Source organism: Stylophora pistillata, chromosome 5, assembly GCF_964205215.1.
Source record: "Stylophora pistillata chromosome 5, jaStyPist1.2, whole genome shotgun sequence".
In the NCBI taxonomy this organism is placed as follows: domain Eukaryota; kingdom Metazoa; phylum Cnidaria; class Anthozoa; order Scleractinia; family Pocilloporidae; genus Stylophora; species Stylophora pistillata.
The window spans coordinates 2003685-2021845 of NC_142523.1; the positions used below are offsets into that span (position 1 = coordinate 2003685).

Below are 18161 nucleotides of genomic sequence, written 5' to 3' on the forward strand. Positions count from 1 at the left end.
ATAAGTCTTCTGGACTAATTTTGGTGGAATAAAGGTACATCTTGTAATCTCGAATTAGATGCAAACTCCAATGAGCTTTCCTGCCTCAATCCCCTCTCATTGCCGTCTCATAAAGCTTTAAACCATGAGTTACCTGACATCATACTATTCGCCAACTGTACTGCACCATCCCCCGTAGCCAGGCAATTGATTGTAAGGTGTCTCCCATTGCCTAGGTGCCGAAGGCTGTACTAATTGTACCTTTGCTTAATAAACATCATTACAGGAAGAAAACCAGTGCAGATCGTGGAATGAGACTCAGTGTCCCGGCGGAAAAATTAAAGTTAATTATACAGATCCCCAGAGGAAAAATAACGTGGAATTCGCAAAAAATGTGAAGTTTGTGGAGCCTAACGAAACTCTCATTTACGCATGTCCTGTAATTTTGCCAAAACAAGACACGGAGTCGCTGGTTTTAGTTGCCCCAAGAGCCCTGAAAGTTAAAAAAAATGATATACTGTGTAGTCCTCAAGCAGGAGGCATCATGCATAAGATAGTCAAAGAAATCGGCGATGGTGAGTGTGATGGCTATGACGCTCTGTCACAATCGTTGTACGTCCCTCATCGTATCATTTGGATATTTGAGAAATTGTGGTTCTAAACAGGAGTACGTTGATAGTTTTTTTTGGGGCATGGGCGGAATTAATTATCAGTACTTTAATTAGATAGTGAACATTGATTTACAGCCAAATGGTGCTTGAAAATCTTTCCCAATTTCTTCTAAGAACTGTGCTCCATGTAAAGATCAAACGTAAGATAAGCCATTTGGTTACCGTTATGATTTTTTGAGATCTTACTGGTTTTTTTTTTTTTTACAATTGGCGAAGGCATCTCTAAAACATACCTAATTGAGTTTAATGTAAGTTTAAATTTAATATTGTCTCTAAAGGTCCTTTTCAATTGATGTTGAGCGCCCCAGCAGGATTAGAAGAGGTCATAAAGTATGCGGACTTTAGAGACCAAGTAACTGCAGTACAAGTAGACGACGACTCGACGTTTGAAGATGAGCCTGATCAAGATGACCTTTGGGATGTTATTTCAGGCAACATTACGTTAGACGAGGGTCGGGTTATTGTGCTTACAAATGGTAGGTGTACAGTTTTGTATCAACCAGTTAACACTTCTTAAATGATTGACAATCATATAGTTATGTAAAATATTTTTTGCCCGGCAGAACTTCTCGTTGGTGCATACAGAAACAAACAGTCAAGAAGGCAAATACACACACGTACCCCCCCCCCAAAAAAAAACAGACAAACAGGACGTGCGATGTTATCCCTGTTCCTGTGAGCAATCGTCTCGAACATCTGACATCGCTATATCTTGTCACTTTTGAATAAGGTGAAGCTTACTTCGATCCTATGTGCACTTTTAGAGCTGGTACATTAGAAAACTCCAAATAGAACAATACATAGAATAAAATTCATCAAAAATAGGTTCAAGTTTTTAGACATGATTGGCTGTTCGATGAGATCACACACGTCGCGCGTGAATACAACACCTACCCGTGAGGGATGGGAAGAAAAAATTCTATTCAAGAGAAATCAATCAGTTCACAAAGCTCTTTTTGTTTTTTAGAAATATACAAGTGCCTCGGTCACACTTATGACACTGGAAAAAGTATTGTCCACTCGTATTTCCTGGTAATAGAGAAAAACAATAACATCCCAAAGACAGGTGACATAGTTGTGTCCAATGCTAGTGATGGTTTCATCGAGACTGTTGTTGCAGTTCATAGAACGAACAACACCGAATACTTAGAAACGAAATTCCAGAGATGTGGAGCAAACTCTCATTGGACAAGCGCGAGGTATTGATACGGAGGATGATACCTATATTGTTATATTTATTATTATGATTGATGTCATGTTGCTTAAGGTTGAGATGATTGTATAATAATAATAATAATAACAATAATAATAATAATAATAATAATAATAATAATAATAATAATAATAATGATAATAATAGCGGGGCTCCCACGCGCGCTTTGCGCGCGTCAAGCAGAGCCCCATTCCCATGGAATATGGTCAACCTCTTTTCGTTCGGTTGTCACGTGACTGACCGAGCGTACCTACGTACGTACGTGCCCTCTGTCATGTATGCTATCAAGGAAATACTATATGATCAAATTTTAAAATATGGCGTCCGCGCGGTCGACCCTCAAAATTTTTAGGTCGGATTTTTCATTCATTTGCGATTGAGTTAGACCTTGTGGAACTCAGAATGTAAAGTAACAATGCTATAGAATACTCTGCTTGGAAAAGAATGGATATCAGGGTCTTAAAGGTGACAGTGAATAAGCGCTCGAGTCAACGACACTGCGATTCTCTAAGACGATGCGAATTATGGACGTAAAGTGAAAACCGAACTTTCGGACTTCAAGCAAGGCCTAGCGACAATTTGACGATTCGATGGCCCGGTAAATGTTATGTTCGAGTAACAATGTGTTCAAAAAGTATTGTTTGATAGAATATTTTGCGTCAAATCGAAGTTTTTTCAGAATTTTCAACATAATGCTGCGCAATTTCTGGCCTTGAAGCAAGTAAACAACGATCTGAGCATGATGAATTTTACCACGTGGGCTTTGTACACGTAAGGAATTCGTGCGTTTTTCGCTTCTAACCGCAAATCAAAAACTGTCTTGAATAAATCTGTCGTCCCGAAATATTTCTTGGCCATTTTAGTCTTGCTTCCTATTGATAAATTCCATGGAACTTGAGCTCTCTTCACTCAAGGACAAATTCGCATATTCCATTTTGAAATCGCCGGTCAGTGTAAAACGAAGACGGCGGACTGCAGACTGCGGACTGCAGACCGGGGGTAAAATGCAGACTGAGGGTAAAATGCAGACTGCACGCTGCAGACCAGGGGTAAAATGCAGACTGAGGGTAAAATAATAATAATAAAAAGACGAGTCTTAAGGGTGAAATAAAGAGTGTTCGTACCCGTAAAATAATGTCACGTGAGGGCTCACCAAACACACAAAGGCAGCTTCATGTTATAATTTTTCGTGTTTGGATAGCCCACTGTCACCTTTCAGCAATATCAATTCACAAACCTCTTGATACATTGAAGTCGAGTATAGAGATCGAATGTCTTTCACAAACTATGCTCGATACCTACAAGTTTACCTTGCCTTGTTATTGTGCTGTCTTGTTTTGCTTGCCACGTCTTCCAAGGCCATATGAAGAATTTGAACACTGAAAGAGTTACTCGGTCCCAGAACTATTCGCGAAAGCACAATTCAAAATGGCCGACATGTTAACAAAGGTAAGATACATAGCATTGCGATCAGTTTGGGCGCTTTTGGGAAACTTGGTTCAACAAAATGAGGAGTTCAAGAACTCGAGGTTGATAATCTGTTTGACTGAGGCGAATAAACTCCTTTTGGTTTGAGTTTTCGGGATTTTGAAAAAAAAAATTACGGGTACGCGTAGGAACACTCCCAAGTCTTGTTATTTATTATTAATATTTTATTTTACCCTCAGTCTGCATTTTACCCCTGGTCTGCGGTCTGCAGTCCGCAGTCTGCAGTCCGCAGTCTTCATTTTACCCTCAGTCTGCATTTTACCCTCAGTCTGCATTTTACCCTCAGTCTGCATTTTACCCTCAGTCTGCATTTTATCCCCAGTTTGCAGTCCGCAGTCTTCGCTTTACACTGACCGATTTTTGAAATATGATCCACATGCCCATTTGCACACCTGCGAAAATATTTAGCGATTTTGATCTATCATCTTGATTTTTGAGTTAAAACGTAATATGCACCTATCGCTTTTTTCGTGGGAAATAAGTTCTTTAATTAGTCTTCTTTCACTGTAGCTTGTTTTTCGGAAAGAAGATTTTTAAAAATTTACTGCGCACTTTGTTTGCTTTCTTGGTTTCTCCAAAATTTTGACTTTTCACAAGCACGTGTTACATCTAAGTGTCAATGGGTTTAATCAATACTGAATGAATTTTTGGCTAAAAATTTATAGTTTATGTGAAGTAATTTTATTGCAAAATTTTCACTTATTGGGAGCTCCGCTTTTAGGCTTGACTAAATCTATATATTACCTTTATTTAGTACCTTTGGCGTTAAGAATTACGGTAATATTACATTAAAAAAAAAATTCAAAAATTCAAAACACAACAAATATATATACCACTAAGTTATGTCAAATTAAGTTAATTTTAGCACCTCTAGGAATAAACGATTGTTTGTGCCTAATAGTGCGTGATGCAGGTATTCTGATGTGCGCTGGGTTCGTTTACAAGATCTTAGGTTATGGCCATGATCCACAGCCTTGTTTAAAAGACGTTTATAAGAATGCGCTTTAGATTCTAGGATACGTTTAAATTCTTTCCTCGTCAACTTCTGACGCTTAGTTACAAGTGACTCAACAGTATCCCTAGGGAGTCCTATGACATTTAGACATCTGTTCTGCACTCTCTGTAGATCTTCTTCGAGGTAGATGAGCAGCCCTCCTCAGACAGGCGAGGCAAATTCTAACACGGGTCTAATCTTAGTGATGTATGTTGTTAGGCCAACGTCCCTGCGGAGACGGGCCACGCTTTGTACACATTAAGTTAAGCTCAATTGGGATATGGAACATTTGACAGGAAAGAAATTGCACCCACATCTACCACGTCGCAACCATTTCCGTAACCTGCGTTTAAAAAGAGATTGACCTAGTTGCCATACTATAATTTGCTTTGGTGAAACTGAAGTGAACACTTCCTTCTCCATAGCTCAAGAACTTGAATACTAGGATAGAACAATGCTTAAATTTTCGTTTAAGTTAATTTCTTTTACTCACCCTTGAAAACCAGTCTACAGGAAAGTAAACAAAGGCTTTCTAAGTCAGTATCCTGTAGAGGAGGGGACAACAACGAAGGTCTTCTCCTGTCAAAACCAGAGAGCCGAGGGCGGCAGTTTTCTATCAATGACTCCATTATCGGAAGACCCAGCAGAGGCTTCATCGCGAAGGTATTGTTCGTATTTATAACATAACCAAAGTAAGGCGCGCGCTCTGATTGGTCAATTTAGCGTCCCCCATTTGCCCATGGGTGTACGCTGCTGACGTGAGCAAATGCGAAGACTATTTTTCCGCGCGCGCTTGTTTTTTTCTGGTCGCGTAAGATTTGTTAAATAAAAGGGAACTCTTTAGCTACAATGTATCAATGTTATGTTATAAAACAAATGGTAAACACCACAGCGTACACTATTGAGTTATGGATGCACTTGGGAGGTTTGCTAAGCACTCAAGAAGCTAGAGTCGCTCTCGGCTATCGCCTCGAGCGACTCTTACGCTTCTTTCGTGCTTAGCAACCTCCCGCGTGCATCCATAACTCAATAGTGTACGCTGTGGTGTTTACCATTTGTTAATTGTGAAGTCCAAGTTAGTTCAGCAAACTGAGATACATGCATCTTAAATAAGCAAATTGGATGACGTCAATCATTGACTAGCCTGGTTGGTTAGATAGATTGCCTCTATCGTTCGGTAAGTGGAGGATCTTTCAGAATGATGAGCCAACTCAATAAAAACTCACGATACTTTTTGTAATCCGCGGTAATCTCCATCTTTATGAATCAAACAGTCTTCCCTCCTTGGGGAGAGAAAAATGTACCACAAACTTTTTAATTCGAGGTTTCAATGGAATCGAGCTGGGTTCTGCTGTCTTTCTCGACCTGTTTCTGTGTTTTGTTTTAGTCTTATTTTTGTCAGCTGGGTTTGGTAATCATCTGAACTCTACAATCTAATATTACCTCAAACTGTAGGTTATAGAAGCCCAATCCAGCGGAAATTTTCTTCTGGTGGAGGTAATTTCGGCCATACTGGACAAAAATGGAACTATTACAACAGCTGTAGATATAAATATGCTGAAAAGCCACAACAGAAGACGCAGGCGCTCAACGAGATACGATTTTGAAGTGGCAAGGTTCGAACCCAACGGAATACATCACAAGGTACATCAAGTTTCAACGAAAGTCTTGTAACCAAACCGAGAATTATGTAATTACTATATGTTAAGGTTGCTGTCTATTACCCATCTAAATCTTCCTCGCCCTAAACTCACTTTTCTTCAGTGTTGTTTATCACTTACCTTTCAAATATTAGATTTTGCTGGTTTTTCTTCTTTTTGATGCGAGATTCTTTAACCGCACAAACGAAGCGAAAAGACATGTTAAAAATTCATTGTACTAAAATGAACGCTCCAAACTTCTTAATTTAATTGCTCTAACGTCAAACTGTATCATTTTCCCATTTGATTGAACAATCCATTTCCTAACGAGACACACTCAGTTTCTCCACAAAATGAAGTCTTGTGAAATTTCCATTTTCTTCAGTTGCTGTCAACGAAAAGCGCCAAGGTACAAGTCTCTTTGGAAATGTTCTTTAAAGTGACTATGTTTCTTGAGATAGAAAAAAAGTGGTTCGGACTTGGAATAGAGGAGGCTACTGCTGGTCTAGAGTTAGAGGGGAGCTTAGATTTTTCTCTGGAATTTGCTGTTAATGGGGAGTTAAGGTAAGAAATGTTGACGTACCCAGAGATAACTCTAAGTTATTTTTTTCGGCAAGAAAAAGAACAAAGTAAAATGTAATCGAAGAAACTGTTTTTTATTTTTTTATTTTTTTTAAGGCAGACGGTTTGATGGTTCTTAAATCGATTGTTGTGCGATTTAGTGTACCCATTTATTCTGCTTGCAAACAAAACTCACATAAGTGATAGTGTTTAATCAATCATCTCATTTTACGTTGTCTCTAGGTATAACAAAGGCCTAAAAATCATGAGAAAAAAACAGCTCGGTCGCTCAATTTATATTCCTGTTGGGCCAATTAAAATTCCTGCTGGGATTTTCTTGGAAATAACAGGACATGCATCTGCTGGATTATCTGTAAGTTGGTGGGGCGATTTAATAACGTTTTAGTTTCATCAAAAACACCGGGAATATCACATATCTCTCATTTAAGCCAGTCAGCTTGCCATTCAGTCAGGCCGCTGGTTGCTTTTACAATTTGTTGGCTGGTTGGTGCGAAATCAGTGGCTGGACGTAAGGATGTGTGTCCAACCTGCAGTAGTTGTTATGACCTGATTAAGGATAGGGAAAAAACGAACCTAAGCCATAAAGACAACAATGATTCCACAAAGGTTAATGCCATGGCAACGTAGCTTATATTAGCAATAAATGCTCTCAAGATCGTTTATGTTCAAAGAGTTTGAGTTAGTTTTTTCTTTTATTTCTTTTCTGTTTTTTTTTTTTTTTTTTGTCATCAGGGAAAAATTTCTCGTTCAATATCCGTAAACGGAGCAGTATCTCTAGGAGGTGAATGCAGTTGGAGCCGCGGAAGTTGCTACAAAACTGCTAATACTGTAAGGGAAGAAAATAACACTGTATTTTTCAGTTTATTGATCATTCAAAGTGCTCGGTGTACTCTTATTTTTTCTTGCAGAGGCCTGTACCTCTTGCTCCATGTCAAGGATGCAACACTGCCAATCTTTCACGAAAGTGTTCAAAAATCATGTGGCTTATAAGCTTTTCTACGATTAGCATCATTCTCCGTTTTTGGATTTCTTTTATCGTGACTTCAATCAAGAGGCTTGGCTTCTCAATTGTGATAATGTCATTCGTCTTCCGAACCTCGATCTTTGTAATTTTGTTTCTCTTATTTGTCGTTCTCCTCGTACTCCTTCTTCAGAATCACCTTTCGTCCTCTTCTTCTTCTTCTTGTTCCTTTGTTCTCTTACTGATTTCAGTTTTTCACAATTTTTTTCTCCTAGTGAGATCAAATTTTAACTTTTTTGGACGCATTACCATTGTAGGTTAGTCTCAGCAAAGACTGGAAAAACCCAGATTCGCAACTGGAAGCTGGAGCATCCATTACAGTTACAGTGACACCCAAAATCTCAGTAAAGGTACCAGCGTTTCCAAACTCGCAGTCAACGGCGGTCAGAACATCAGATTCTAGTTTGTTCGGCGAGTTAGGTGAGATGAATCAAATATTTATTTCGTGCAGCTTATTTCAATCCCAATTGTAAATTTCCAACAAAGTTTGCCACTGCTCCTGAAGAAGGCTGGTTTGGCTAGCCGAAATATAGTGCTCCGTTTTAAAACTTATCTACGTTGTATCGGTCTTGCCTCTATATTTATAATCAGTTAAAGTAGACTTTACATAAGATGAGATGCTGATAAGAGATCGAGAAAGTTGCATTTGAAAACTTTCTTTGCATTTTGGACGGAAAACATTTTCATTCCTTTACAATCATATTCCAATCGTATTTTGTCTCAAGAATCATTGGCTATCTCTTCCCTCCCCCCTCCCCCCCCCCCCCCCACGTTTCAAAATATTCTTTCGGCAATCTTTTCGTCCTAAAGTGCATGATTGAAATATTCGTTCCTTGGTTTATCATCATCAAACGTTGATCGTTTTAAAGCGCTTACGGATTAAGTGTCTTAAAAACAGAACCCAAGTAATATTTACAACAGCCAGTCTGGCGCTAAAAAATAACTCAAAAGAACCAATCAGAACCGACAGAAAGGGCAAGTAAAGTTTTCTAACGTGTTGGAAGACGCGATTGACTAAGAAAGGATTGGTTCCATATTTTCCCCTTAGTGGCTTCAACGGTGGCGCGATTTTCCCAGACCAATCACAAGGCGAGCTACAGCAAAACAGATGCAAACCCAGAGTAGGCTTTTGGCATTTACATATGGACCTTGAAATTGCTCCATTTTCGATACAAGTTACCCTTACGATATGGTATAGACTGATTAAAGGGTTGAATTATGTAGATTGAGATGAATTTCTTTCAGCTGAGGCTGTTTTTGAGTATGTGGACCTTTCCATGGCGGTGTTTGTGAGTGTACCACTAGAAGCTGGTTTGTCAATACATCTTCCCTCATCACAATGCCAAGGAAAAACACCTGCTGAATTTGAAAGTTTCTACGGAATTTCAGGCGTAAATCTTGGTCTTTCGATTGGATTTCTTGAGAAACATTTGACACTTCAGCTGCCTTTGGGATATTCTCAGAGAAAACGCTATCGGTAAGAATTTTAAAGTTTTATGCCAACATCTTGACTCCTAATATTTAGAACATTGACACAAACGATGTAATCATGATACAAATCCTTTTTGTGAAACTAACTTCTTTATAACGAACGAGCGAAAACAGGCTATTAGAAAAAAACCGTTTTCTATTCTTTCCGTACGCGTTGAGATTTAACTTTTAAATTAAACAGGATTCTTAATAGGGAGGTAATGGAAACAATTATAAGGAAAAGCCACTATCCTCATTCTGGTTCTGCAGTTTTCGTTTAAAGCAAATACGCAACGACTAGATGAGTTCGAACATTCACAATCAGATAAAAGGGAGGCTGAACTAAACTATATTATAATTATATTTATTATCTAATATTATTATAGTAATAATAATGCAAGCTAAGCAAATTATGTCTCTGCTTAAGAAAGAACCCTTAAAGCTTTGTTATGCTCAGATAAGGGTGAGCAGTTACATGGATAACTAGATACGAGTAAATAACAGAACGGAACTTTTACAAAGATAGGTAAATAGCGGACTCTACTGGCGTATTTTATTTTCTATTTATTCAATCTTTATCTGGTCTTTTGTAGGAAATGTATATGTCCAGTAAAAAGCGAGAAAGTAAGTTACCAAAACGATAATTTAAATGATTTAATGCCATATTTTAGAATTTTACCTTTCCATTGTATTTCCCCAGCCTTTTTTTCCCTTTGAAGTAAAACTGCCTTAGATGGCGTTACTTTATTCGTTTTAATTTACAACTTGCATCTTGATTAAAACAGTCATGTGTGGGACCTCCCTCGCCGCACCAGAACCCACCTGATGATGAAGATCCAACACCTACTCCTCCCCCCAAGAAAAAAAATAGGCCACCGCCGAGTGGGTAAGACTGCTGGTTATTCCTTCAGGTCGTGCGATTTATGAAAACCTGTGAGACACACCCGGAACCGGTGGTTCAACCAAGTAATTAACCAACTGATCCGCAAGCATTTCTGTCTTTTAGGTCGTAAAGAGATGTTTCGTTTCATTAGGAAAATAATGTGCTGAAATGATTGCGTTACTTAAAGAGATTGGTTTTAACTTTGCTAAAGATGGAAAAACACACCATAACAGTGTGATATTGCATGATCACAATCCTTGCCTCAACCTGTAGAATTGGCGTTTGATCTACTATCCGTGCTATCATCGATTGCCACGCCCACCCTTTCACTGATTCACCTACACACCCTCCGATCTACCGACGGATGGATGGACGGTTAAACCGAATAGATACCTGATTTGCTGGCCAACAAGTAGACCAAAAGTCTAACCAGCTTACTTACTAACTTACTGAGTGACTTGTGGGTCGGTTGACTGACTGACTGACTACTGAAGTAACCGACTAATTGACTTACGGAGCGAACGACTGACTAACCTACAAACTGACCAATGAATCAAATGGCTGCTAGATTTAGTTCTTATTACAAATGAATAAAGGATGATAGTTTCTAAAGAAACTGTTTGGGGCTACGTCGGTGGGGTTAACGAAATGATTTAAATATATCAACAAAGTTGAAATGGTAAATTGGCCACCGTTACGATTATAAAAGCTGACGTTTCGAGCGTTAGCCCTTCGTCGGAGCAAATGCCATTCGCTCCGACGAAGGGCTAACGCTCGAAACGTCAGCTTTTATAATCGTAACGGTGGCCAATTTACCATTTCAACTTTATTTGATATTTTCGAATTATTTAGTTCTTATTAACCAAGCGGGAAGTCTGTATGGGAGAAGTTTGACTGAGGTCGTCAGTACAGACCGAACGCAGTGAGGTCTGTATCAGCGACCGAGGTCAAGATTCGCCAATACAGACCGATCTGGCTCGGTTAATAAGATATTAATTTTATTATATGGCTGTGTCTTATATGCCAATTTAATTTTTTATATTCTTTGGAATATTTTTTTCTAGACTGGTCTAGATGCCGGTCTAGATGAGAAAATCTAGACAGCTTTCAATATTGATTTCAGCCAATCAAATTCGTGAATTCGGTAGTTCCCAGTCCTTGTGAGACACAGCCATATAATAAAGATTGATAATGATTCATTTATTGATTTTGTTGGAAACAGTAAACCTGAACAGTCGCCATGCGGAAAAGGGCCCGCTTGTGCTGGGAATCGAACGGGCCCTGATTGCAGTCAGCCTGATATGTGGCCTAATACGGGTATGTAAACATAAATAGAAACGTACCGTTTATGCGAAAAAAATTTTATTGGTTGACGATGAAATTTGGTCTGATCTTGCCGGCATGAAATGCTCCAGGATTGATGCCAAGAAAAAATTTTGAAAGAGGCATTCAGGACACATTTGTTGTAGTTTTTTTCTTTGTCTTGGTATTTCCACAAATAAGCAACACACTGGCCATTGCCATCATAAGTTTGTCAACAGGAATACATTAGTATTGTTTGAAATCACTCCGATGATCTTTCTTCTGTCAAATTCATGATAATTTTCCTCACAGACTGTTCGGGTAACGGAAAACCAGTCATAACCGATAATTGTGGAGCGCAGTGTCGCTGTTTTGGGGGATGGGAGGGTGAATTTTGTGACCGGTTAGTCGCAAATGGTGGAGGTGACCCACACTTGGAGACATTAGATGGTGAGTAGACGTGAAAAGAAAAAAGATTCTACATTCAATCATTTACGAGCGTGAGATATAGAGAAATCTGAGACCCTGAGAGACGTCCAACTAGTTGCTCACCGCATTACTCAGTCAAGTAATAGACTTCAGATAATACCACGTGTAAACGTCTCTAAATAAGAACTTTAAATATTTTAGGGTTTGAAAATATTTTCCTTCGTGTCTTGTTCTTACTTACCGTACTAGGAGAAGTTAAATATGAGATGAGGTTGATAATACCAGACTCGCATTCAATGAGTCTTAGAATAAGCGTCAATACCTTACATGACAAATTGCCAAAAATAATCCTCGGAAGAAACTCGGGTTCAAAGGTGATCCATTGGCAATATTTATGACTGCGCTTTGGATGTTTGCCTTCTTCGCCAGGTGTCAATTTCGACTTCTTTGGAATTGGAGAGTTCTGGGGTTGTAAAAGTGTTAAAAACGATTTTGGTCTTCAATTTCGTTTTTATTACTACGAGCGAGCTTCGCTAATTGGCGGAATTGCTCTTAAAGCTGGGCGAAGTATTGTTACGATTACGACGATCAAGACTGAGAGAGTTCAAGACTTACCCATTACGAGGTTCGTTTTGTGTACTTTAATCAATTTATAGAGTCGTTATTTTAAGATAGAGGTTGTAATCAGGGGGATTGGGTATCTTCCAAAAACCGTTGAAGCAGATGACTCAACGGTAAAATCTATTCGCTCCTCCTTAATTACCACGTATTTCTATTAAGATATTGGAGAAATTTTAAATGCCGAGGCAAGGAATTTGTCTTTCCAAGTAGGCTGAATAAACCAAATGTACATATCACTATATTTCATAGGTCATTTCTTTTTTTTTTTGATTGTGGCGATTGCAAATGTGAACCGACCACGTGAAGTGTGGTTGGATCTGGTTCTTCATGGTACATATTTGTTTAAGGTACTTATTTGTTGCGGCGATGTTCATTCACCAATCCGGACGAAGAGATCCATTTCTCCTTGGTGGAACCGGTATCATTTACAAATATGTAGTGACTCACCTTAATTTCTCGACAGAATCGATGGAGTGGAAATAAATGCCACCAGTAATTCATCAGAACCTGTTGAAATAAGTAATGGTACAGTGTTATTGGATCGTCAAAGACGTTTTTCGTTTGAGGCTGAAGAGAACAGTGTCGTTTTGATTTCACTTCAGTATGATGCAGGCAAGTCCTTAAATGATACAATGTTTTCCTTTTTGCTCATTTATAGGATTAAAAGGCAGGGATACTCGTGGGGTAGACTTTTATCTTGAAACATACAATGTTTTTAGTTCCCAAGATTGATTTCTTACATTCATTTGCGCACACCCAAATAAATGGTTTTATGCAATGATATTTTCAAGGGATGCTCTTCGTCCACCACATTTTGGAGGGATTTCGTTTTAGTCTATTTGTTTGTTTGGTTCGTTTGCTTGTTAGCTCTTTAACTAGTGAGGGAAAGAAGACCGTAAATCCAGCCTCGAGAAAAATCCTCAGAGCTAGTAGGGGAACTTAATTATTTTAAGGGTTTGACTTTTATGAGATGTACAAACTGAGAAGAAATGTCAGAAGACCAATGGAAAGCGGGTGAACTAGCACGAGACTTTAGCGAAACGTACGTAGGGAAGTTAACGAAAAAGGTCGTTTGCGAAACGACACCTGAAGCGAAATGATCGGTTATCGCTCGACCGTACCTGACTCCGGTCTCGAAAGTCGAGCCCAGGCAATAGAGGCTAGAGAAGGAAGCCTTCTTCACCACAGCATTGCAGCCCCGCTACATTTTGCTGCGTCTTAAGTCGAACTTTTTTACTTCCTCAGGTGTAACAGTAACCATTGACGTTCGTCATAGTCGGGTGATGAAGAGACAGTATTTGAATATTCTCTACTCACCAACTGCTGCTTACAAAGGTCACACTGAAGGACTCTGTGGCTTCATGGATAACAATGCCACCAACGATTACATAGGACCCGACGGAACTCTTTACGATAACGCTGTTAAATTTGCCGAATCATGTAAGCAAACTTATTACATAGTTTGATCTAGATGTTACCCTAGGATTTCTTGTTTAAACATCTACAATTGCAGAAAATAACTTTAAAATTGAATGAAACCTGGCAGTAAATATTTCTCGTTAACCTCGTATTTTAGGTCTATACAGTAGGTTATAGATTCGAGGGAAAATAGAGGATCTTTAACTTACAGTACGCACTGAATTAACGCGTTGCTGGTATGATATTCATATCGCTACTGTGCGTTTGGTGGGTTCGAGAAAACTTCCCCTGTCAAGTGGGAGAGCTGCAGATAACTGATGGATGGGTGATGAAAACAAAATGAGTCATTTTTAAATCGTTTCTTTAGTCGTTGGAACGTTTCAACGCATACTTAAAAGGAAAAAAGAATTAAAGTTCAATTTTCCCACTTAAGCTAAGAAAAGTTGATGATAAAGAAAGGGAGATTTGAGGAAAAGAGTCAGCAACTGAGAGAGCAGACGTTAAGGTAATCAATCTAAGCGGGCTTAGAAGCGGAGGAGATTTGTAGATGTAGATAGACACAAAAACCTTTAATAGATGAGGATGAGCAAAATGGGGATGGATAAGGACGACTAGTTTTTTTTATCCAAGTATTAGTAACAGTATCTGCGCTATCTACCCTTCCTACGGTTTTTCAAATACGATAAATGAGGTAGTCATTGGCTGGAAAAATGAAGGCAATAACCTGATAAAAACCTAATTTCCAGCGTGACAAGCAATGCACATATCGAGGAACTATATCAACCTATATACCGATTAGTTTGTTTCTTTCATTCTTAAGGGAGGATCACGGACTGTCATGATGGCTCAGGTACAAGGGACTCTTGGTCATGGAACTCATCAAACTTTTATCACGATGACATAATGGACATAACGTACACAGATCCCTCGTACATCCCTATGTATTCACTGGACGGAATTTCCCAGTCTGTACTACAGGTTAACAAACTTATGTGCAAAAATCAAAGCCATAAATAAGATCTGTTACGTCATTTAGTTTACACCTTATGCCTGTGTGACTGGACAAAACGTTTAAAGTGCTCATTTTTCAGTCGTATATATTATGATCACAGACCAAACTGAAGTCCACGCGGTTCTTTTGCCATTATTGAAAAGTGGAAACTCGATGGCAGCAAATATAGAAAACTAAGCCAAGTTCTTTGACCAAACCTGTGGCGTACCATCACTATTACGAACCATGCAGGGAAAAAAAGCAAAATAAAGCAAACACAAGAAAGTAGGAACAAAAACCATCACATTTGGCCATGATTTAAAAAGAGCGTAGCGTCCCCTTCAGATGAGCGCCTCCCTTTCTTAACCTAAAGTTAATCTAAGCCTCCAGACGCTAATTTGAGGACCTGAGGTGATTGAAATAAACTTCTTAATTTGAGATAGGATTTGTTATCACTCCTTTATGTTAGAAAACTATCTTCCCTTCACCGTAGATTGCAACAAGCATGTGCAATTCCTTGAATATTTCTGATAATGATTTACAAAGCTGCATATTCGATGTCGCCATAACCAATGACACGACATTTACTGATCAGGAAACCTTTAAACGAGGTAAGCTCTCGCAACGTCCATATTGGTACTTTGTAAAGAGATCTCAAAAGTTTAAGGACCTGGGGCCGTTTCTGGAAAGTGTTCCTAACTTCACGGGCTCATAAAGCGGTTCTGTTTTCATTCGAGATGGGAATCAGTCTCAGAAGTTTTTAAATTAATACAATTAAACTATCAGCTTAAGAAACGAAAAAGACAGGTTTGGGTGCTAGAACCTGCTTTTCTATTCTTTAAAATTTCATGTTAAAACATGCCTTCGAGCCCATTACGTTACCGGGACTTTCGAGAAACGGGCCAAAGGGTCGTTTGTCTGCAAATTAAAGTGTGAAGGACATTTGGTTCTTTAATTGTTACCAAGAAAATGCTATCTCTTAGATACAACGTTAGTACAAAGATTGCCTTAACTTAAATATTTAATGATATTTTCACTGACAAACAATGTTATTACACAAAGCAACCTGAAAGTATGACAGTGCGCAATAGGAAAGTTTCAAAGTAACAGCATAAAAAGGCCGAAACCATAACCTGTTGGCTTCACCAAGTTCACGAGATCTGATCAATATTTCAAACGTTTCTTAATAATCCTTCGTGGTTAATATTCAAAATGTTTTTTAATAATTTATTCGAAAACTTCGATCTCTTTGTTTCAGACTGTCCAGACCAGTGTTCAGGCAAAGGGAGATGTGTCAATGGATCGTGTAAATGTATCGAAGGTTGGAAAGGGAAGAACTGTGACAAAGGTATTGGTTAATATCAGCTTGAATGCTATCTAAAAATGTTAGATGGACAAAGTGGACGCTTGGATCTCTCTGCTATAATTCTTTTGTAAATGTTGTTTACCTGTATTCTGCGTAAGACATAAAATTATACTCAGGGTAAGAGTTAGCTTAGTTTTGTTCTGTGTGAGTGTTTTTTACTAAGTTTGTGTGTTGTTCAGGCTTTTGTTGTGTTTTCGGAGCTTCTCAGTATGTTCAATTTTCATTCTGAATTTTAGCATAGCATAATTGGGTTACTCAGTGTTTCCATCTTTTCCATTAAAAAAAAAAAACCTACCCCGTCGACTCTAACGCTGTTATCGTAATTTTCTTTCCCTTAGGCTCCTGTCTGAACTGTTCAACTATCCATGGAAAGTGTGCCAAAGGATTCTGTGTCTGTGACTTGGGCTGGGAAGGACGAAGCTGTGAACTAGAAGGTTATAATCAGAATTAAAAAAAATCTAATGCCGTTCATCTACTGATTAAAATCGTGTATATTAATTGAGTCCTAATATTGACAACAGCCAGTGCTTTCGAGCTGCTCATTGGATGTTTTCGAAGATAAATGATTAATGAGCTAAGATCGCTTTCTTTAAGGTTCTTTGGCTAGATTGGATATTCCCATTTCCTCATGAAATCGAATCAATTTTTCAATTACTGTCGAATTTGAAACAACTGAAAAAGAATGAAGGGCAACGGTGGTCGGTTTCGCTTGCTTCTTGAGGTCGAGCGCTGGTTTGAGACGCCGGCGTTATATCACACCAAGATACTAACGTTTTTAAATCATCTTGATCTACAGCCACTTGCTTTGGAGTTAACAACTGTACCAGCCCTGAACACGGCAGTTGTAAAACGACGGATGTTTGCCAATGTAATCCTGGCTACATAGGTTTGTTATCTGAAGCATTATTAAAGGCGAGATTAAATCAAAAATTATGGTCTGGAAAATTAAAAAAATAGAGCGGTGATGGCTTCATTTTAGAATAAACCATACCGAGAAACGATGGGGTGAATAATTTTTTTAATCCATGCAGTTTTGCTTTCTATGGCTTTCAGCAAAAATTTAGAGTTCTTATCTTGTCGTAGCTGCCTCATGCTTAAATAAATAGCTCGTTAACCACCCGAAATATTACGTCACTTAAAAATCAGATACATTTCTCGTATCCTCAGGTGCTAACTGCAGTATTGTTCCTACTTGTAACGATGTATCAAACTGTACTGGCAATGGAATCTGTGTGGATTTCGATGTGTGCAAATGTAAAATGGGATGGACTGGAAGCAATTGCGCTCAATACTCTTGCGAACAATTGGATTATTGCTCTGGTGAGTTGAGATCTTGGTAAATCATATCATAGTCTACGAAGAGACGATATTTCCGTCTCTCCTTCCCCTCCTTCACTGCCTCTTTCTGCTTGTCCTTCATAACGTTCCCCTGGTCTGATACTTGTATTAATGTTTTCTTGTCCTTTTCTCTCCCCTTTGCTGTTGAAAAGAACGCGGTAGCTGCGTGGCATTTGACAAATGCGACTGCGATTATGGCTGGACCGGAGTAAGCTGCGCCCTTCCTGACTGTGAAGCTGTCAATCAATGTTCAAACAAAGGAGAGTGCATCTCTAGTGACAAGTGCCGTTGTCTACCGGGATTTGTTGGAGCTGATTGCGGTCAGGTGGCAGACTGCAGTCATCTTGCAAACTGCAGCGGCCAAGGCGTTTGCATTTCTACAGGGTTGCTGAATGTGTCGTGCAGTTGCTACCTTGGTTTCACTGGAGATAATTGCAGTCAGCCTACTTGCACAACCGTGAACAACTGTTCTTCCCATGGCGCATGCGTGGAAGCCGAGTTCTGTAAATGTGACCTTGGATACATTGGAACTGACTGCAGTAACTTTTCTTGTGAGGCTGTCAACTATTGCTCCGGTAAGTACATCGTTTTAAAATCTAAGATCATTTGATTACCAATCTTTTCCCAGGTCGATGCTCCTATGGATACATCATAGTAGCGAAAAGAATATCATAATTGTTAACAACAAATGAGAGTTATTTTCCCCCCACGGTCCGAAAAAATGGTCACAAAGAATATCAATTCCTTTGGGTGG

The 18161-nt window shown here is 38.9% G+C and overlaps 1 protein-coding gene across 1 annotated transcript in view; it reads left to right on the forward strand.

The window, feature by feature from the left end:
* The window catches only part of LOC111345812 (protein bark beetle-like), a 52605-nt gene that overhangs the window by 31466 nt on the left and 2978 nt on the right, over nucleotides 1–18161 (forward strand). Inside the window, 24 exon segments of the mRNA XM_088760953.1 lie at nucleotides 266–554; nucleotides 929–1126; nucleotides 1618–1849; nucleotides 4852–5008; nucleotides 5801–5989; nucleotides 6371–6549; nucleotides 6790–6919; nucleotides 7300–7395; nucleotides 7846–8008; nucleotides 8834–9065; nucleotides 9652–9682; nucleotides 9844–9944; nucleotides 11164–11258; nucleotides 11556–11693; nucleotides 12102–12297; nucleotides 12757–12905; nucleotides 13539–13733; nucleotides 14533–14690; nucleotides 15197–15314; nucleotides 15962–16051; nucleotides 16408–16503; nucleotides 16866–16955; nucleotides 17237–17389; nucleotides 17560–17982. Coding sequence (XP_088617079.1) covers nucleotides 266–554; nucleotides 929–1126; nucleotides 1618–1849; nucleotides 4852–5008; nucleotides 5801–5989; nucleotides 6371–6549; nucleotides 6790–6919; nucleotides 7300–7395; nucleotides 7846–8008; nucleotides 8834–9065; nucleotides 9652–9682; nucleotides 9844–9944; nucleotides 11164–11258; nucleotides 11556–11693; nucleotides 12102–12297; nucleotides 12757–12905; nucleotides 13539–13733; nucleotides 14533–14690; nucleotides 15197–15314; nucleotides 15962–16051; nucleotides 16408–16503; nucleotides 16866–16955; nucleotides 17237–17389; nucleotides 17560–17982 — 3898 coding nt within the window.